Source organism: Alternaria metachromatica, assembly GCF_023757995.1.
Source record: "Alternaria metachromatica strain BMP 0045 chromosome Unknown scaffold_2, whole genome shotgun sequence".
Lineage (NCBI taxonomy): Eukaryota > Fungi > Ascomycota > Dothideomycetes > Pleosporales > Pleosporaceae > Alternaria > Alternaria metachromatica.
This window is the reverse complement of record NW_026055493.1, coordinates 1144734-1163752: the sequence shown is the minus strand read 5'-3', so window position 1 is coordinate 1163752 and position 19019 is coordinate 1144734. Positions and strand designations below refer to the sequence as shown.

The window sequence follows — 19019 nt, the reverse complement described above, 5'->3', positions numbered from 1 at the left end:
GGGTGTATATGACACAAGGTGCTGTAAGCAATCGTACCGATTCAGTTACGGACCGATGGCATGCGTGAAAGTGACACAATGGCAGGGCACGGTCTGGAAGCTGCTGTATGTGACCTCGAGGCTTGGATTAGGACAAAATGCCGTGAGTCTGGGGTAAAGGATGCGGCGTGGGGATTGATGCAGGTAACCCTTGTCTAATTGGCTGGGAGGCTCACGGATGGTACAGGTGGATGAACCTTATAGTTGGATTTCAGGGCAGAGTGCGCAATGCGCGGGGCCAGATGGGCGCGTGGGGTGGCACACTGGACGGGAATGGACGCCTGGAAGACGGCTGGACGCAGGAATCGGTCCTGCGCGTAGAGCGGATGCTGCTGCTGACGTCGACTGTGAAGGCGTGGGACAGAACCCGGTCAAAAGGCAGTGGAGTGGCAGCTGGCGATGCTGACGGAGTGGACCGGTGGTTTTCAGGAAGCATCAACGCTTTATGTGAGTCGACGTGCAAGAGTGGAGCTGATATCCGGGTGTGGTGACTCGATGAGGCACCCCGAGAATTTTCCACGACGGCGCGCCCATGATGCTGGGAGATTGGCTCTGTGGCCGGCGGCAAAACAATAGTCAGCGGCGAGCAGAGCATGTCATCTTCAACAATGCGGATGGGACGTCAGAAGCAGCCACAATAGTGCATCCCTTTGTTGCTGGTGTCATGCAGCGCTCGACGAGCTGCAAGCAAGCCTTGGGATCGTCCGTGCTCGTATGCGGGCAACGACCAGTCTCCATGCCGCCGCTGCAACCAGACGCGCACCCAATCTATCTTGTGCTCGAGGGTACCTGATCTACGCCAAAAACAATGACTGAGTTGCACGGCAGCGAAGACGATATTTCCGCGCCGCAGACGGGCAGACTCTCGGGAAGGCGTGTGGTAACCGCAACAACCGACTTCCCTCTCGCACCGGATGACGAACGCCATGGCCCTCAGCACGAGCTACAGCAGCACATGGAGGGAAGCCCCACGAAGTCCATGGGTGTTGCGGGACATGATTGCGTGCATGCAGCACTGCCCTCTGTCCCTGAGCGGGAAGCCGAGCATAGCCGCCGCTGTCGACCGGACCCTGCTTGACTATCAATCGCCCGTTGCTCCACGTCGCGATACGCGCTGATACTACCCTACATGCACCGTGTACGTCCCGCAGTCGGCACTACTCACGGGCAGATGAAGATTCGACCATGGACGTCAGAGCAGCCCGTACCTCGATGCGTGCTGTCGTGTAACCAGCGAGGCGCATACCCCGCATCATCTCTCATCTCGCCTGCGCACCCTTCTTCACGACGGTGCGTTCATTGGACCCCCTCGCAATGACGTGCACGCGGGTCAGAGGTCAACCTTAACGACTTCCCGCAGTTCGGGAGAGCAGCATTGTCAAGGTGGGTCGTTCCTTGGACAGCTCGGAGTCGACCGACATGACCACCATGCGATGATGTCGTCTGCAGGACCCCTCTCGGTTCAGCATCCCGGACCCACAAGCACACGCCGCATATGCAGCACGTCTAATAAACAAGCTCGCGCGAGAGACGCTTCAAGTAGCATGCGTGGGGGCTGCTCACCATCTTACTGCGCATTGTCTTCTTACCCCTCGCCAGCTCATTCAACTCCTCCTCCCTAGGTCATAGGCGTCGCTGTTATTCTTCCTATGCTCACGGAAGCCGGGAGACCTCCCGCCATGCATGCATGACATGGAACCTGCCAGTCAGACATCGAGTACGACACGGGCTGCCTTCGAGACATTATGGCCGCCTATCAAGGCTTGGTCTGATAGTGGCTCGCAAACGACATGGCACGGTCTGGCTATGGCGTGCAGTTTGACAGCAATGTGGTCGCACTGCGTCCAGAGATAATGCGATCTCTGTACCATTGTTGCCATTCATCGCGGTTGTTCGGACTTTGAGCTCGACCCGGGTGGCCATGACTGGAGCGCGGCGTCCATGGCCGGCTCGCTTCATATACGAATCGTTACCGATCATGACTGCTACACCAGCAGATGACTACTCAACGAAGCGCAACCGATGAGCCTATCTGATAAGCATCAGCTTCATTCAGTAAGAGAAAGCAAAGCACGTTCCGCCCGAGTGACGAGGTGTTAGAGATTCGTCCAGTGAGGATTCCATGCTGCGTAACCCAGGATCAGATGGAAGAAAGACGTGAGACATCAGCACGGAGAAGGGCGAAGATAATTGCACAAGGGCAGTGCGGTCGCACGACCTGCTAGTCTATCTGTTAGAGCTCCGGCGGTGCAGAAACCTCGCGATCTCAATCGCATGGTGCCACCATTTCCAGCACACCATCTATCTTCGCATGCTTCTCGGATTTACAATGTTCTATTATGGCCACGCAAACGGAGGATATGACAGGTGGAGACACTGCCTCTGGAAAAAGTAGCATAGTGTTGTCGGAGACCTACGCGTTCTAGAAACTATATTCTGTGGTGCCCGTGGGCGCGATGTGTGAGACAGCGAATCGAGAAGTAGGTAGAAAAGACGTAGGCGGTCAGCGGGTTCGTAGTAGGGCGAAGAAGGTAGCCGTTGTCCATGGAGTGTCATGTCAAACGGGACTGCAGTATATCAGTAAGTTTCTTAAATCTCAAGGACTACTCCTCGGTGATGTAAATCTAGCATCTTTTTTTGGTAGCATTCTGGAAGAACATAACTTGCACTGGACCCTGGTTCTGAATCGTGTTGAGGGCCCGTGCGTGGTCGCTTGACTCGCGAGACACGTCGAATGCGCGTTACCACAACAAACAGACACGAGCAGCACAATTCTTATCGCATCTCAGCATCACGACATCGCGACATCCGTAGCTCCTAGTCGCATGTATCAAACATGGTCCGAACACATTCATCGTACACGGCCAGCCCCACGCGCTTCCAATCGCCCCAACGCAGTCCGGCGCGCCGCCCATCCCAAGATGGATCACAATATGAGATGGACCTGGACGCCCTGGGCCTCAACTCGACCTTTGAGTCTACCGAACTAGAAAACAGCCACCAACCGCCAGTCGATCACGTGGATACGAGCGAGATTGAGGGGCCGGAAGACTTTACCATGAACATGACCTACTGGATGACGGCCGATCTACCGCTGGCCCAGATAAAATCGCGAAAGGAGGCCAACACGAAACGACCGGTAATACGAATGGACGCCATACAAGACGGGAGCGAAAGCAGACATGCGACTGAAGTGGGTGAACCGGCAGTTGTGGTGGAGGACACGGAGCGGCGGAGGAGTAATACATCCCGCACAGCCTCTCCCACCAGGCGCCCGAATGGCACCAAGAACGAGCGCCAACACAGCTCGCCAGCTTCCGAAAAGTCCATGGAGAACGACGAGAAGGTTCGGAGCTTTCTCAGCAACCTACCAGACACGGAAATGGAGGGCGCGCTCACAGGAACACCGCTACATGCGCCTAGACACAGCTTTCTCCAAGTCCCCCGCTCGTCACCCCCGAAAGCGCGATCGCTACAGCCCACCGTCGAGGACTATGATACACCGCGCAAGCCCACGGGAGAGACGGTTATACGGCACGCTTCAGCCATTATCGATACGAGTGAGCAGGACGTGGCGCGGAATAAGATCGCAGAGCTACAACACCAGCTGGAGCAGCAAGAGTCTACTTCGAGATCGCGCATTACCGAACTTGAGACGATCCTTTCGTATGCCCGCTCCGAGCTCGAGAGCACACGCAACGACAACTACAAGCACAAGGAGAAGGTGTCAAGTCTGGAGAAGAGCTTGGAGCAGCAACGTGCAGATCACGAAGCAGCTCGCGCAGCTGCGGATGCCGAGGTGAAGGCGCGAGAAGATGCACTGGAGACCAGGATGCATGAGTTTGGAGAGCAGATGCGCCTCCAGAACCTCGCAAAGTTGGAGACTATGCTTGAAGAGTTCGAACGGCAGCGAAGGGTTCTCGAACAAGCCAAGCGTCAACTCACCGAGGAGGTGGAAGACAAAGACCAGAGGCTGGAAGAGATGCAAGCAGAGCTGGTCCAGGTGCGCCAAATACACGAGCGCGAGCTACACGATCTGAAGGAAACGCAACTACACGAGTCTGGACATGAGGACGATGATGCTGCGAAGAAACGTCTCTTGTTGGCCGACCAACTCTCCTCGGTCCAAGCCCGCGCGGATGCTCTACAATCAAGCCTCGAAACGGCCACGTCCGAGGCAAAGACAGCTCGTGAGGAAGCCCGAAGGAGAGACGATATGCGGTCCACTGTTGAAACACAGGCTCGACGCCAGACAGCCCGCATTGCAGAACTCGAGGGACAGTTACAGGCGGCGAAGTTCGAAGTGGAATGCTCGCATGCTGATGTGGCAGCTAAACAACAACTGTTCCATACGAACCTCGATCTCAACTCTCGACTCCGCGCATTGCAATCGGATCTGGAGGCCGCACGAAGGGAGCTCACTGTAACAAACCAAGAAAGTCGTCGCACAGCTGACCTTGAAGAGCGCTTGAGAAATCTCCAGTCGCAACTTGACGCAGCTCGCGCGAATGCAACCACGAATAAACAACAAGACCCGCGTGCAGGCGATCTGAGGGCGCGTATCAATTCTCTTGAGACGCAGCTCCAATCTGCGCTTGCAGACCTAGCTGCTAAGGAAGAAGAACTCCAGCATGTTGTTGCTGCCGACAGAGAACCCGAGTCTCCCCAGTCGCAACTTGAGCTGTCCGGCACTACGAAGATGACAACTGAGGGACAATCACAGGTAACTGAGCTCGAAACGCGTATTCGATCGTTGCAGTCGCAACTGCGATCTACTCAAGCCGACCTTGCTGCGAAGGAGCAACAGATATCAGAGCTTGTGGAGTCGTCAGAACAGGCTGAGCAACGTCTGAACACAGCCCAGGGTCGATTACAGAGCCTAGAAACAGGCAACACGAACCTTCGCCAACAGCTTGCGGAAGCGCATCGCGATAGTGCCAAGGCCAGAGCTGATGCGGAACGCTTTGAGCAAGACCTTGAAGATGCCAATGATCGTTTGCAGGATGCTCGCGCCGAGGCAGATCGCCGCGTAAACGACATTGAGAAGAAGCTCAACAAGATGAAGGAGCTGAAGCTTGAAGCCGAGAGCAAGTTCAAAGAGCTACGCGACCAGCACGAAGACATGGCGGAAGGACACGAGGCCATGATGGAGGATGTCCGGGACAAGGCAGAGGACGCTGTACGCAAAGCCGGTGCTCTGCTCGAGCAAGAGCGTAGCGAGAAGCGGAGTCTTGCCAAAGACTTGAAGCGCGCCAAAGACGAGGTAGAGAAGCTACGCGCTGCCGCTATTGCAAAGCTTGCAGAAGAGGACACAGACGACGATACTACCATCTCATCATCCGCAACCGAGACAAATGCAAAAGATGCCGAGATTGCAAACCTCCGCGACATAATCCGCAAACAAGTCTCGGAAACCAAGACCCTCAAATCCGAACTCTCCACCCTTCGCAAAGACAACAAAACCTTCAAGGCTACACCCACACCATCGTCCCAAGACACGATAGCTGGCCTGGAAGCTCAAATTTCAGCCCTCCGCTCCAAGAACGAAGCCCTTGAGACTCGTCTCGCAAACCAAGCTGCTGAAAACGCTGCCATCAACCAGCAAATGGACGAGAAGCTAGCCGCTCTTCTTAGTAAGCTTATGAAGGAGAAGGCTAAGACAGTAGTGGGCAAGCGTGATGGACAGTGGACGGAGAGTGTGAGGGAGTTGGAGGAAGAAAAGAAGTTGCTGGGTAAAGTCTTGATGAGGCAATGGGGGAGAGAGGAGGTTGGCATCGATGATGAGAGGGAGGCGAAGAATGGGAAACAGGCGTATCGGTACAAGTACGTCAAGAGGTGAACAGTTGGAGTGCTCATTGCATAGCAAAGGCGTTATTGGTATATTTGCGAATCAACGAAATCATGACCTGGCCTAATTGGTCATTCCCAAGATTCTCGCTCATCCTTTTCGTTCGACGTGTATGTCCGTGCCAGCTATGCCCATGTCGAAGTATCCTCTTGACATGAGCCCTCCATGGCCAGCCATGATGTCGCCGTCCTCAACTGCGTACGCTCTCTTATGACATAACCGATGTATCATCCTCTTATAGCAGGCCCTTCCTGGCCAGCTCAACCTTCCTGCCAAACTCGCCAGTGTTCCATCCTCCCTTGCTTCCACAGATGGCGATACCGTCACCGAGCTCGACTTTGTCTTCGACGTTCTCCCATGCGCAGGGGCAGTGGTGCGGGAAATGGACGCAGGAAAGGGTACCGGGGCAGAGGTAGTGGGAGCATTGTGCTGTGAGAAGTCGTTAGCAAAGGACATTTGTACTGCTCTTTCCAGTCATTGTAGAAGGCGCATGCGCGACGGAAGTAGTGTAGAAAGCTACGAGGCTGGGAACATATTTGCGATATAATGCAAGAGAGGGTAAGAGTGCAACATACCAGCCTCGTACTGCGCCTGATACCAACTAGCATCACTCCTCACATTCTGCGGCTCCTGATGCTGCTGCCCTCCACCACCACCGAACATCTGATCGAAGAAGCCGAATTGCGCACTCGAGCCCCAGACAAACGATGCGAGCACCGCAAGAAGAATTTGAAAGCGCGCCATATCCGCAGCAATATATCGTGTATATGCGACAAGCGTAGAGTAACTTGTGTGGAGCGTACACAGTAGGTCAAAGTGGATGATGTGTCTGGTTTCCCCAATCCGCCCAATGCAAACGAGCCAAACAAGCTGCAGCAGAGAGTCCGGGAAAGTGGCAGGGGTGGGTGGTGTCTTGGCATAAACCATGGAAAGCTCGGTGGTCCGCAAAAAACTCCGCGCCCGACGAACTGGAATTTCGAGCTCTGCATTATCGCGACATCCTTACGCGACACACTACCCACCGAACATCACCTATCGCATTCGCTCAGCCATAATACTATCTTCTATTGTAAATCTTAGGGATATACTCAATACCGGAATGTGAGTCTCACTCCTACAGCCGGCGCGAAGCTGCATCTGCACACGGCGCGCGACCAGCAACCACCTCAATCGCAATCACAGGCGCAGCATCCTCCCCTTCAGCACGAAAAATACCTTCCGAGACAACTACAAGAGCGCAAAACTAACACCCAATCTAGCATGCATCTCATGTACATCTCCGACCCGGCGAACCCGACCAAGCGCATCTACACGCTGAAAAAGGTCATCGACGGCGAAGTCAGCAAGAGCGCGCACCCGGCCCGTTTCTCGCCCGACGACAAGTACAGCAGGCACAGGGTTACGATTAAGAAGCGCTATGGACTGCTTTTGACGCAGCAGAGTATGTTGAGCCACCAAGCTATGAAGATACATACACCCAGGATGGGGGTGGAGTTTGGGATACTGGGGCTAACGAGAAGCAGAGAACAAGGTTGCTGAGAAGAACTAAGCGCGCACACAGCGCAGTAACAACGGCATTTTACGAGCGGAAGGCGGCAGTGGGGGAATATGGAGACGATGTAGCTGGAGATGCGACAATGTGCTGGGGAGTGAAAGATGAAAGATGGAGGATGTGAAGGCATGACAAGGGCGTTCAACGGCGTATTGGCGAAAGAAAAGTCTTAAGACGCGCGCCGATTTAGTGCATGGCGGTACGGAGCGCCGAGATTCTTCTTCAGTGGTTTAAAGTCAGGGCTTTCAATGACATGGTTATACTCACTTGATCTTTTGGGGGTGCTGAACTGTGCCCATGTGCTGATGCCGAGATCTGTGAGGTGTAGATATCGCAACGTATCCGCCTGGCTAGGGAGTATGATCGACGAGATGTGTTCCACGCTCAAAGCTAAGATGACGGTAAAGAGGGTTGACAGAATGATATGTATTACAGCCAAGCTATACATGCATCGCGAGATGACAGAGCTGGCTTATAGGTATAAAGATGCAAGGAAAGAAAAGATATCTAGAAAGATGACAAGGGGGGAAAAGAACCAAGGACGCCACACACACGCTATCTACTGCCTCAAGGCACTACCTACAACGTACTACTTCTCCATCTCCTCCTCTCCATCGACAACCTCTCAATCGCCATCCTCCTGACCACCTCCTCGACATCCGCAAACTGCTCGTAGAACTTCAGACTCTCTGGATTCGCTAGCGTCCCACTCGGCTTGATCTTCTTGCCTGAGACGATTTGCTTGACGGGTAACTCGACCTTCTTCAAATTCACTGTGGTCTGTAACATACGTTAGCATCGCGCTCTCAAAAGTTCACAAGAGGAGGAAGAAGAACAAAACTCACCGGAATATCCCAAGTCTGAAACACAAACCGCGGAACATGTCTCCGACTCCTCTCCTCAGCAATCTTCCTCTTGACCCTATCCACCAACCCATCCGTATAGTCGTACCCTTTGTTCATCTTGAGGAACAGCATAACACTCTCATCCGCATCGCCAGGTCTCCGTTGCCCAACACAGATACTATCCGCGATCTCAGGGAAATGCGTCTCAATGACACTGTAGATATCCGCAGAGCCAAAGCGCACACCACTGGGGTTCAGTACGCCGTCTGCGCGGCCGAGAAAGAGGATTTGGCCCGTGATGGGATGCATCTGGATGAAATCGCCGTGTGTCCACACGCCCGGGAAACGGGTAAAGTATGCAGATTGGTAGCGTGTGCCTGCCGCGTCGTCGCCGTAGAAGTAAACAGGTTGATTGGGGAAGGACGCCGTGGCGACGAGTTCGCCTGGCTCGCCATCTGGTACCGCGCACCCGGGTCCAGATTCGATGAGGGAGTCGTAGACTTGGACTTTCATGCCTAGACACGGGCCCTGGCAGCCGCCACTATACACGGGCTCCAACGGGTTTTCGATACCGAAGCGCCCTGCGATGTCGGTGCCGCCAGAGATGTTGCGGAGGTGGACGTGAGCGGGGAAACCGGTGTCGTAGAACCATTCGAACTGTGCTTCGGGAAGGACCATGCCGGTTGTTGCTACGCTTTTGAGAGACTTGAAGGGGAATAGGGTGCGCGGGGTGATGTTGCGCTTTTGCAGCTCGTGGAGGAATTTGGGGGACGTTCCAAAGTCGGTTACGCCTTGTTCTTCGAGGATGGAGAGGAAGGTTTCGGGTGTGGGTTGGAAGGGCGAGCCGTCGTAGAGGATGGAGCGGGTGCCGAAGAGGCAGACTTGGACTGAGACGACGTACATTATCCAGCCGGTCTGCGTCGATTAGTCAGATGGGAGGTGAGATCGGGTTAGGGTAGGACTTACGGTTGTGTACTGTAGAACGACGCTCTCGGGCGTCATCTCCTTGTGCAGTATACTCTCCTTCGCGACGTTGATGAGAACGCCACCAGTGGAGTGCACGATACACTTCGGCACGCCCGTCGTTCCACTCGAGTACACAATCAGGAACGGATCCCTGAATGCCACCCGCTCGAACGTCAATGTGTTGTCCCCTCCGGCCACTTGCAAAAACTCATCCAACCGCACCGTCCTGGCCAGATGTGCGACATCGGCGGGTCTTCCAGGAAACCTAGGCTGCACAACAACACCCTCAAACTCTTCAACACCTCCTATCTCTATCCCCGCAACAATCTGCTCAATCTTGGGTCGAAGGTCGAAGGTCTTGCCGTTGTATACCGTCCAGTCATCCACGAAAACGTACTTGGGTCGAATCTGCAACAATCGTTCGAGAATGCCTTTGGCACCCATATCCGTACTGCTTGAGCTGAAAAGACCGCCAACAGCAACCGTCGCCATGAACGCAATGAAAGTGTCGAAACTCGTTGATGCGATGACAGCGACACGATCCCCCTTTCCGACTCCTCTAGCCCGCAGCGCATTCGCGAGGACACCAACTCGTCGTCGTAGGTCACCCCATGTCAGATGACGGATCTCTTTGTTCCCCTCGCGGATTTCCGTGAGAGCGATCTTGGTTTCTTCCTTGTGGACTGTGGTGCGTACGCCGGGGTAGGTGGGGTCGGCGGTGAAGAGGATGTTTTCGGCAAAGTTGAGATAGGTGCCCTGAAACCAGTGCGGATTTGTTTCCATCGGTAGCGAAGTATCGACGACTGTTGTGTAGTTGCCGGAATAGATAAGATTGCTGGTTTTCCACATGTCTTCCCAAAAGTCTGTGCGTGAGGGGCCGACGCTCCAGTTGTAGAGGTCGCGGAAGGTCTGGAGAGAGCATGTTAGTGGTGTTCAACCATCTTTGACAAGTCCTGCTTCATCGTAGACGATAACGTAGGTATATGGCATGCGATGAGTCTGGTCGAGTTTCATGTTCTTTCGTTCGTGTGCTCCAATTCTGAAGCACAAGTTCTGCCTTCTGATGCCAGCGGCAACGGCCTCTTGACTATACAAAAGAACATGCCTGACGCGCACGATGCTTCAGGCAAACATGCACCCCTCTCTGTATCACCAAGTCCGCAAGCAAAACATACCTGCATCTGCAACCCCCTTTTCGCATTCGCATCCTGAATAAACTTCCACATCGCTGTAGACTTCGGATCTGGATGCTCCCACAGCTTGCGCGGCGTAGACACTGCCGCCACCATCATGACCGGTGCCTGGTACTGGACCTCAGTCTGCATGAGCATAGTTGCCATCTTCTCCTTGTTGAGAGATCGGGTATATTGATCGCGAACGAAGATAAGGAAAAAGGTGAACTCGAAACGAACTCGAAACGAAGAGAAAAAAGCGAGTGTATGTTGGAGCGAGTACCACACTTGTCAATCCAAAGGCATAATCATTGTAATATGAACATCTCGTCCCAACGATGCGAAGTCACATGCAGAGCGCTTGTTGTTGCATATTTCCTTCTTCTGCCCCAACAATCGGCATCTACCACGCGGGGATGCGAGCGCTTTCAGTAAACAAAAGGTACGAGAGTCTCGAACAAGGCACGCCAAGTACGCGGCTAGGAACTTAAATCCATCGATTTCCACGTTTGATCCATGAGATCTGCGAAAACGCACCTTGGCCGTCAGGTACAAAAGGGGATGCTGTGGACGTTCAGGGTTTTCGATGTACAGATTCATCGTCGCACAATTGATATGTAACCGCCCATGGCTTGTCGCTTCCCCTGCTGCTGCCTCGGTGATGTCGCCGATGGGTTGAGGTCATGCGGGGAAGCTTGGATACGGATCGCATACATCCGAAGCGAACGTTTTTCGTTATACACTGTTGCTTTTGTCGCTTATCGGGTCTTATCTGGACGTTTCTGTTGAGAAGTAGATTTCGGTCTCGATCCAGTTACTCCTTTGCTGTTCCTGGAGATGATACTGTAAGGTTGTAGGTAGTGCGCAGTCAGTCCAGTTCGCTTATGAGTTGCGGGTGTCTGCGTCTTCTGTGTTGCTCCCTGCGCGCGAGCTGAAGCCAATAGAGCGGCCAGAAGGCGAGCACTTTGCATTCGGGGTCATGATCGGTTGACCATGCGACCGCGACTAATTGTGCGATGGCACGTGGCAGTTGCCAGTGCGCGCGTCTGAATGATGAATCATAGAGATGGCTGTGAGTGCACCGTTCAGGTGAACACTTAAGTCGTCACCAAGCGCACTGCTTGACTCCAGTGGCGCACGACTGTTAACGGCAAGCCATAAAGGTCCAGTCGCAAGCTGTTGCTGTTCGATTCTCCATCTGTCTGCACTATCGTCAATGTCCAGGATTTCTGCTGTCCTTACCCGGGCGATACATGAACCGGCTAATCTTCGATCCCTGCCGACTGTTGTAATATCGGTATCGCCATGTCTTAGATGTGGTTGCTTGCGCCATACACGAGTCTTGTTCTGATTGGTGCATACCCCGCGATGGTGGTCAAGACACGGTAGCCGGTACAGCTATGCCGCGGTGTCGGTCGAGGATACTATACGTGAAACTCGCTTCCAAGCAAACACTGACTGGTGGTGTGCGAACAATATTACGACCGATAATCAGATGTTCGAGAAGGTTTCTGCTTAGCCGTGAGTGTTGGCCGCGAAATTCTTGGGTTGGCCCGCCGATCCCGACTGACGGCTTCTTCTTAATTGCGTGGTTCGCCGTTGGTGATAAGTAGCTCGCCGTTGATGGACAAGCGTCAATCGCTCAAATTCCACTGATATTTTTCCGACCCGTCTTACCTGGCAATCGACTCATTTTAGCGGTACACCCCCACGTAGTATCTTGCTCCTCAAACATAACGGCGTGACTGTTGCGGCTGTAATACAGATACGCAGGCGTCGCAGATGAACCAGGATCAATGAACAAGTGTCCAGAGTGATTCGGCGCACTGCGAGTCGTCTGTCAGCACAACGTGTGGATGCCTGTGCTCCCTGATCCTTGGGTTTGTCACCTCCGTTGGTAGTACGGCTGGAACACCAACTGATGCTCGATCGCGGATCGCTGCGTCAAAGTAAGACCTTACATCAGACAATACCTGTGCGGCTCCACGGGGCCGAACATTCGTGTATGTGTTGGATTCCTAGGGAAGCGTCTGAACCAGCTAGGGTCGAGGGGCAACTGAGATTGCATCATCACAGACGGAGGCGCATGTCTCTGCTACGATGGGGCCGTGTCTCTCAGTATGTGCTTGCCTGTGGCCTTATTGTGAATCGATCGTGCCCTTAAAGCCACTTCAATGCGATGACGGTAACGGATCGGGTGGAGGGGTGTTTCGGTCTTGTGCATGTATCGCCAGGGTCAATGTCGTTACCACGTTGAGACGATCAGGACGATATTTCCGAGGCCGAGTTTGGTACCACGCGGTACGGTTGAGCGTGGCAACGGGTGCGCAAGCGTCACTGCACACGAAGACACTGCGTGTGAGACACGCTTCTCTCCATGCAGGGCCCAGACGGTATGTATGGGCGTGAACCGGACAATCGTCTGAGCTGCTGCGAACCTGACGAAAAGAAATCAGACGATGAAACGGTCGTTGGTGTTGAAGTATTGGACCCTTTTGGGGCGCCTTGTGACGCAAGCTTAGGGGGCCGGACTGTTAAGGTGCAACAAGGCTACCACAAAGCTACCACAGAACACACTGAAGTCAGCGGTAGTGACTAAGAATGGACTATGGTCCGAGCGATGCTGCAGTGAGAGTCCGGAACTGGTAGTCCGATGCTTCCAGGACGATATATGCTGACAGTAGGCAGCGAGGCTCTCTCGTGAGATGACTGGCCGCGACTGCAACTCCAACGAACCGTTGATCAGCCTTCTGCAAAGCATGTCGGTATTGCGAGCAGCCAACTAGTACGGTCCTAAACTCCGACGATAAGCTGCTAGAGGCGTAGTGTAATCTACACAGATTGCCGAGCAGATGCTAGTGGCTGCATTCGGCGACGTGACTGACTCTGCAGGCAATCAGAAGACCCTCGCAGACAAATGACGGGACACGCCTTGACTCGATGGAAATTTCTGCGGTTTGTGATTGAGAGGGCGGCACGACGAACTGTAGGTATAGGCTGCGCGGGGCCCAGGGAGGCCTGATGGTGGTGTTGGCGGTGTGGGCTACAGAAAGTGCAGCGACGAATGGGGAAGCAGCGACCGTGCACACGGTCTGCAGATAGACTGCAGGTAAACTGGAGCCATGGCAGTTGGACCGAGAATAGAGCCAGGCGATCAGCGTGTTCCTGGAGGGCTAATGCCAAGTGGATTCGGAGCCCGCTGCATGCGCTCAGAGTTAGGCGTGGGCGTGACGAGGCAGATATTCTCGTGCCGTCAGCGCAGTGCGACGACGGGCGTGCTGGGGCTGGGAGCTGGGGGCGGGCAGCGGCAGGCGTCGGAGGCAAGTCCAGCTGGGGGTCGGGGAGGCCTGCATGGGAGAGTTTGCAGAAGAAGGGTCCTCCATCCATCCCGTCAAGGTTTACTGAACCAAGGCAAGCAACGGTTAGAGCGGGCAGTGAAAAAAAGACATGGTGACAGTTATCGATGATCCTTTCGGCAATGGCGTCGCCGGGTCCTGGGCCAACCCCACACGGTGGACACCCCAGTGGACGACGGCGGGCGCTGAGTGGTGCTGCCCCTGAGCGGCACAGGAACACCTGTCAGGTCACCGTCGAGGGCGCTGGAAAGGGAAAAGGCGGCCTCGCGCGAAGATGAAAGGATGGCGATCTTGAACGCGTGCCGTCCTCTGGTGACATTGCCATCGCAACGCCCCACGGGCTTTTGCAACGGCAGCAGTCGGGTGTGCACGCCATGAGTTCGCAGCAGGCGCTCTGATGGCACTCGCTGGCAGTGTCGCTGCTGAGGGTGTGCCGTCTGAAACTGCCTGCGGGCCACTCACAGCAGGTTCCTGAGCGCATCTGCTAGTTCAGTGCAGAGTTGCGCCATGCAGCCCCCAAGCGTCAGTGCAGCGTGCCTGTGCTAGCCCAGCGTGAGATGATGAATGGCGCACCGACACGGTGAACTGACTCTTGGGTTCCCTCGCTCCTCGGTTGTACTTGAAACCTCGACGCCTGCCAGGGGTGGGCAGCCTTGGAAAGTGCTGCAATATATACAGCCCTCGCCAATGTGCGTAATATAGCGTCGGTCTTTCTCAACCCACCCTACTGCACACCACGCCTACATACAGTGCCCCTCAGTGCCTACACCTGACCCTCTGACATCTCACGCTCCAACACACCACCCCGTGCAACAGCCAGTCTCACTCAGCGCCGGCTTGCCTGGTGCTCCCAAGCCACGCACACGTCTCCGACCATTGGCGCGTAGCACCTGCACGCCTTGGTTTCAACTCGTCCCGGCTGCCGCTCAGTCCGATAGCCAGTCCGATATATCACCCACCGGATCAGCCACGCCGGTGCAATTCCATTCTCCCTCCGCAATCATGGTCGACGTTGCTGTGACTTCGCAATTGAAGCAGTGGACTTTCGCCAAGCCTGAAGTTGTCGCCCGCCCACAGCGCTCCAGTACTGACAGTGCCGCCTCGAGCCCCAACCTGTGCGACGATGCTCCCGACACCCTGCGCATAGACTCCGCCGCTGCACCAACATCGAGTCCCTCCACCAAGAAGGAGGGCAGAGTTTTCCAGGAGCGATATCTCTCCAGCGAAGAAGACCTCACTGCCGACGACGGTTCCGCCTCTGAATCAGAATATGACTACGATGACGTGGTTGTCCACGACCTCTCACAGGAGTGCAAGGCAAGGACCATGTCTGTGTCGAGATGGGACAAGGGAAAGAGCTGCGACATGGCCGTGCTAGTCTCGTACGCGAATGCAGGTCGTCCCAAGGTCGTTGAGGTCGACTGCCGCTCACCTGTCGATCGCCCAACGGTGCAGCCGCGCTCGGCCTCAGTCGCGAACCTGCTCCCAATTACCACAGCCAGCAAGCTACGCAAGGCCGACGAGGCACAGCGCCTGTCCATGAAGGTCATGCCCACAAGCCGCCTGGCTTCACCACCTCTATCCCGCTCCACATCACCCGTCGCCGACCCCGAGCCTCGACGACCCTCCACCAGCCACAGCCCCATCACACAGAAGCCTAGCACATACCCCGACTCCGCTTCTTTCACATCGTCGTTCCAGACCGGCTCAAGTCGCAGCTACTCGCCTGCACCGAGCGAGCCACCTCGCCGACCCTCTACCTCCGCTCGTTCCTCCGTATACGTTCCCGCAAAGTCCCGTCTCGACCTGTCACGGATACAAACATCACAGTCATCATACCAATCGCATAGGCAATCACAATTCGCCCCGCTAACTCCCCAGTCGCCCGCTCTATCCTTCCTCAGCTCCGACCCCTACGAGAACCAGAACAAGAGCGCGGCATCGCCCATCATCAAGAAGCCCGCTGCGCACCGACGGTTACGCTCGATCTCTATGAAGCTCTCCCTGGCCAAGATTGCCATCTCGCCAGCGAAGAAGCCATATGACTCTCGCATCAACGGCAGAGCCCCAGGAGGACCCACCACACCACTGACACCAGCGCCCATGACCCCCATGACTGCACCCATCCAAGGCTCAGATAACTTCTCCAGCCCAAACAAGCTCCGCCGCGCATCTACCATCCTCCGACCCAAGTCTCGCGGCAGCGAGTCCAAGCGGGCACCAACACCCGAGAACGCACCTCCGGTCCCGCAACTCAGCACTATGCAGCAAAAGCGTTCCACCACCATGGGCACCTCCATGGGCAGGATGACCGCCCGGGGCGCCAACGAGCGTGAGCCTACACTCGTCATACCAGAATTTCCTGGCAGCGAGACCGATGACGCGACATCCAGCATCAAGAGCCGCGCAATCCGACGACGCAAGTCACTAATGGATTTCATGGATTCCCTATGAACGCATCAAGAACTCAATTTGTTTCGAAACGCTCGCATAAATGCATAGACGAACCACCCAGCATGCGACTTCCTTGCACATGTTACTCTACCAGCCACTACCTTCTTCCCTGCTCGCCGCCTTGGCACTTAAGCAACCTTAGCGCATAATACCCGGTGTACCCATGGCGCACGACATGGCATTTCCTTGTCCTCTACTCTCCGTTCCTGTTTGTCCTCTAGAGGTTACGATACCCTCCCAGCTACTCCGTCGTTGGCATTCGCGAAGTGTTCGCCGCCACACATCCATCTGTCGCTATCATCGCATTCAGCATGCATATTTTCTTGTCATTTTACAATTTGTCGCTCAGCTCGCAGCCTGACTTTGTTTTGTTTCGGAACGAACAGTCATGATATCCCATTTAGTCGTCGTCACTTAGCGAGATGAGAGAAATAGAACCTACTTCGCTTACAACGCTTTGCCTGTCACATCGCTCCACCAGAATCCATGATCATGGCTAACACTTTTGTTTTGTGACGTACATGTTCACGGTACTCCGGAGTATCACGCCATCAACTTGCGACAACGATATCGCCAGCGCGCATGCACAATGACGCCACATCACGCAGCCCAACCACCAGGTTTCCAACCACAAACTTTCCCAGCATAACCAGGCATCAACAAACCTTCGCGAACCCAACACCACGGTCCAACATGACGTTGCCAGACCCTCTCTACAGTGGACCTTGGGTCTCAACTTCCAAAATCCAAGTTTCCTCTTCCTACAACACCTTCGGCTCCGGAAAAAAAGGCATTATTCCCAGGACCGACTGAGTTCCGCCGTCCCCACCAGCACCCTGCTTTGCCGCGGACCGAAGGCGTCCAAAGACCCAGTTTTGCGCTGTGTTTCTTTGGGCTTGGCTTTCGCAGGGTGACTGATGTGGGGACAGGTACCCTTGTTTTGTCCCTGTTAGGGAAGACGAACGAGGCGAACAGAAGGAAACTAACTGGACCACGAAACATGCAGCCTATCGGCTAACACCGACAGTTTGCAGACACCCGACATGTGTAGCGTGCGTGTCGGCTGGAAGTGTGAACTCTGTATGCTTTTTACTCGGGTATGCAAACGATAGTACTCCGAAGTAGCTACTAGAGCCGGGGGAAAAAGACTTGACAAACGCCCTCTCCGCGTATACCTGCAGTGCGACAATGATGGGAATTTGCTTTGCCTTTGCTACAGTACACGTGTAGTCCATGCGTTCCCCTCCGTCGCTCCATCAATCATACCGCCAATGAGATGAGTATCTCGACTCACCCTCAGCATCCATGCTCGGCTATCCTGACTAAGTTGCAATAAACACCGTTCTGTCCCCCGACGCGACGACCGTTTTACTCCACCCACCGCCCATCCCTTCTCCACTCCACCATCACACGGTCACACACCCACGACGCACCCCACCTGCCAGATAGACACGAGATACAGAAGAAAAAAAAGCAGCCTCACTCAGGCGATCTCAATATCCGACCCAACCCTGTCTATAACCCGCCGTCCGAAATTGACGAACAAAAAGGACCCTCAGCCCGTGACTTGACTCGGCGCTGCCGCATTCCCTTGTTCTCGCCGTGAAAACCACCGACCCCGATCAGATACCCGTTCATCTCAAACTTACCAGACAGCAACAGCGTTCCGACGACACCCTTGTGATCGCCTTGTTGCCGCCTTTCTTCCTTTCGAATGTAAGATTTCTCCGTGTGGCACGTGCGTACCTGGGTGTTTGTGGTGGCCGGGATAATGCCTTAATCTCACGACCACGACTACATGACTACGACTACGACCACGACGACAATGGGGTGGGGTGATTACTGTACTGTGTTGACATTTGCCGTCGTCCGTCCCGTCTCATGTCGCGTCGCGTTCCACTGGTTCCGTGTCGTGTTATGATTGTTCCTTCGTCAAGGTGAAACGCGTTAGGGTCCGCGAATGCGCTCATGTCTTCTGGAAAAGGAAAGAGCGTCTTGGCCGCATGGCAAGCGGGGACGAAGGAAGATAAGCTCGTGGAGGATGGATGCAGGAACGTGTGATTGTGATAGCGGAGGGACGGAGTATGGCGTGCATGTGAATGTGGTTGTGGCTGCGTAGGAGTATGAGGGCTGTTTGATCGTCCGCGAGGGATGCGTGTGGAGATGAGACGGGAAGTGGATGGGAAGTTAGGTGATAGGATGACGGACGATGAGGTAAGTGAAGAGCAAGAAAGCTATTGTCGTCATTTTGGTCATCGCAGTTCTATCGAACGAGTCCTTTAATCGACATCTTTGTTGTCTGTTAAAGCGAAGAGCTTAGCGCAGCAATAAGACCCCACTATCACTGCTTTACAGGTCTGGCACTTTCGTCTGGCGTGTCATTTCTCCTATCGCTTTGGTCTGGCTGCGCTTCTTTGCCACCATCCTGTCTTCGCTCAAATGTCACTCCAGTCTGGCTTCTCATTGAAGCGCTATGTATCACGTCCAATCCTCTGGTGCACTTCATCCTTTGACCATGCATAAAACCTTCTTGTGCGTGTACAAAATTTGGAATACATTTGTTAGACCCTCGGCCGACTATGCGGCGGCCCGGGGTGTTGGTGAGCTCGTCACTAACCGCCAAATCATGTGCTCTGTGCTCCGAACGTGTTCATTGATTCTTTGTTCGTGCAGTCGCCAACTTCCATCTCTATGTCGAAGATAAAATTTACGAATACCATAAAGTTGAGGATTGCACCCTTGTGAAGCAGGAAATTGAGGAGGTGTTCTGCAGTCTACATTGGTATT

The 19019-nt window shown here is 54.5% G+C and overlaps 5 protein-coding genes across 5 annotated transcripts; 3 read left to right on the top strand and 2 right to left on the bottom strand.

The window, feature by feature from the left end:
* Positions 1–2875: 2875 nt before the first annotated feature.
* Positions 2876–5878, top strand: J4E83_001215 (uncharacterized protein; the record flags this gene model as incomplete). The annotated part of the gene is made up of 1 exon (XM_049328172.1): positions 2876–5878. The coding sequence occupies one exon, from the start codon at positions 2876–2878 to the stop codon at positions 5876–5878; it is 3003 nt and encodes a 1000-aa protein (XP_049192690.1).
* Positions 5879–6122: 244 nt separating this feature from the next.
* Positions 6123–6631, bottom strand: LCL2 (Long chronological lifespan protein 2; the record flags this gene model as incomplete). Its single annotated transcript, XM_049328171.1, has 2 exons — positions 6123–6316; positions 6463–6631. 2 exons carry the CDS (start codon positions 6629–6631, stop codon positions 6123–6125), a joined length of 363 nt encoding a protein of 120 aa, XP_049192689.1.
* A 516-nt stretch (positions 6632–7147) lies between these two features.
* Positions 7148–7436, top strand: NOP10 (snoRNP complex protein; the record flags this gene model as incomplete). Its single annotated transcript, XM_049328170.1, has 2 exons — positions 7148–7328; positions 7411–7436. 2 exons carry the CDS (start codon positions 7148–7150, stop codon positions 7434–7436), a joined length of 207 nt encoding a protein of 68 aa, XP_049192688.1.
* A 582-nt stretch (positions 7437–8018) lies between these two features.
* On the bottom strand, positions 8019–10581 carry J4E83_001212 (uncharacterized protein; the record flags this gene model as incomplete). Its single annotated transcript, XM_049328169.1, has 4 exons — positions 8019–8219; positions 8285–9199; positions 9251–10159; positions 10426–10581. The coding sequence occupies 4 exons, from the start codon at positions 10579–10581 to the stop codon at positions 8019–8021; spliced, it is 2181 nt and encodes a 726-aa protein (XP_049192687.1).
* Positions 10582–14780: 4199 nt separating this feature from the next.
* On the top strand, positions 14781–16232 carry J4E83_001211 (uncharacterized protein; the record flags this gene model as incomplete). Its single annotated transcript, XM_049328168.1, has 1 exon — positions 14781–16232. The coding sequence occupies one exon, from the start codon at positions 14781–14783 to the stop codon at positions 16230–16232; it is 1452 nt and encodes a 483-aa protein (XP_049192686.1).
* Positions 16233–19019: the final 2787 nt, after the last annotated feature.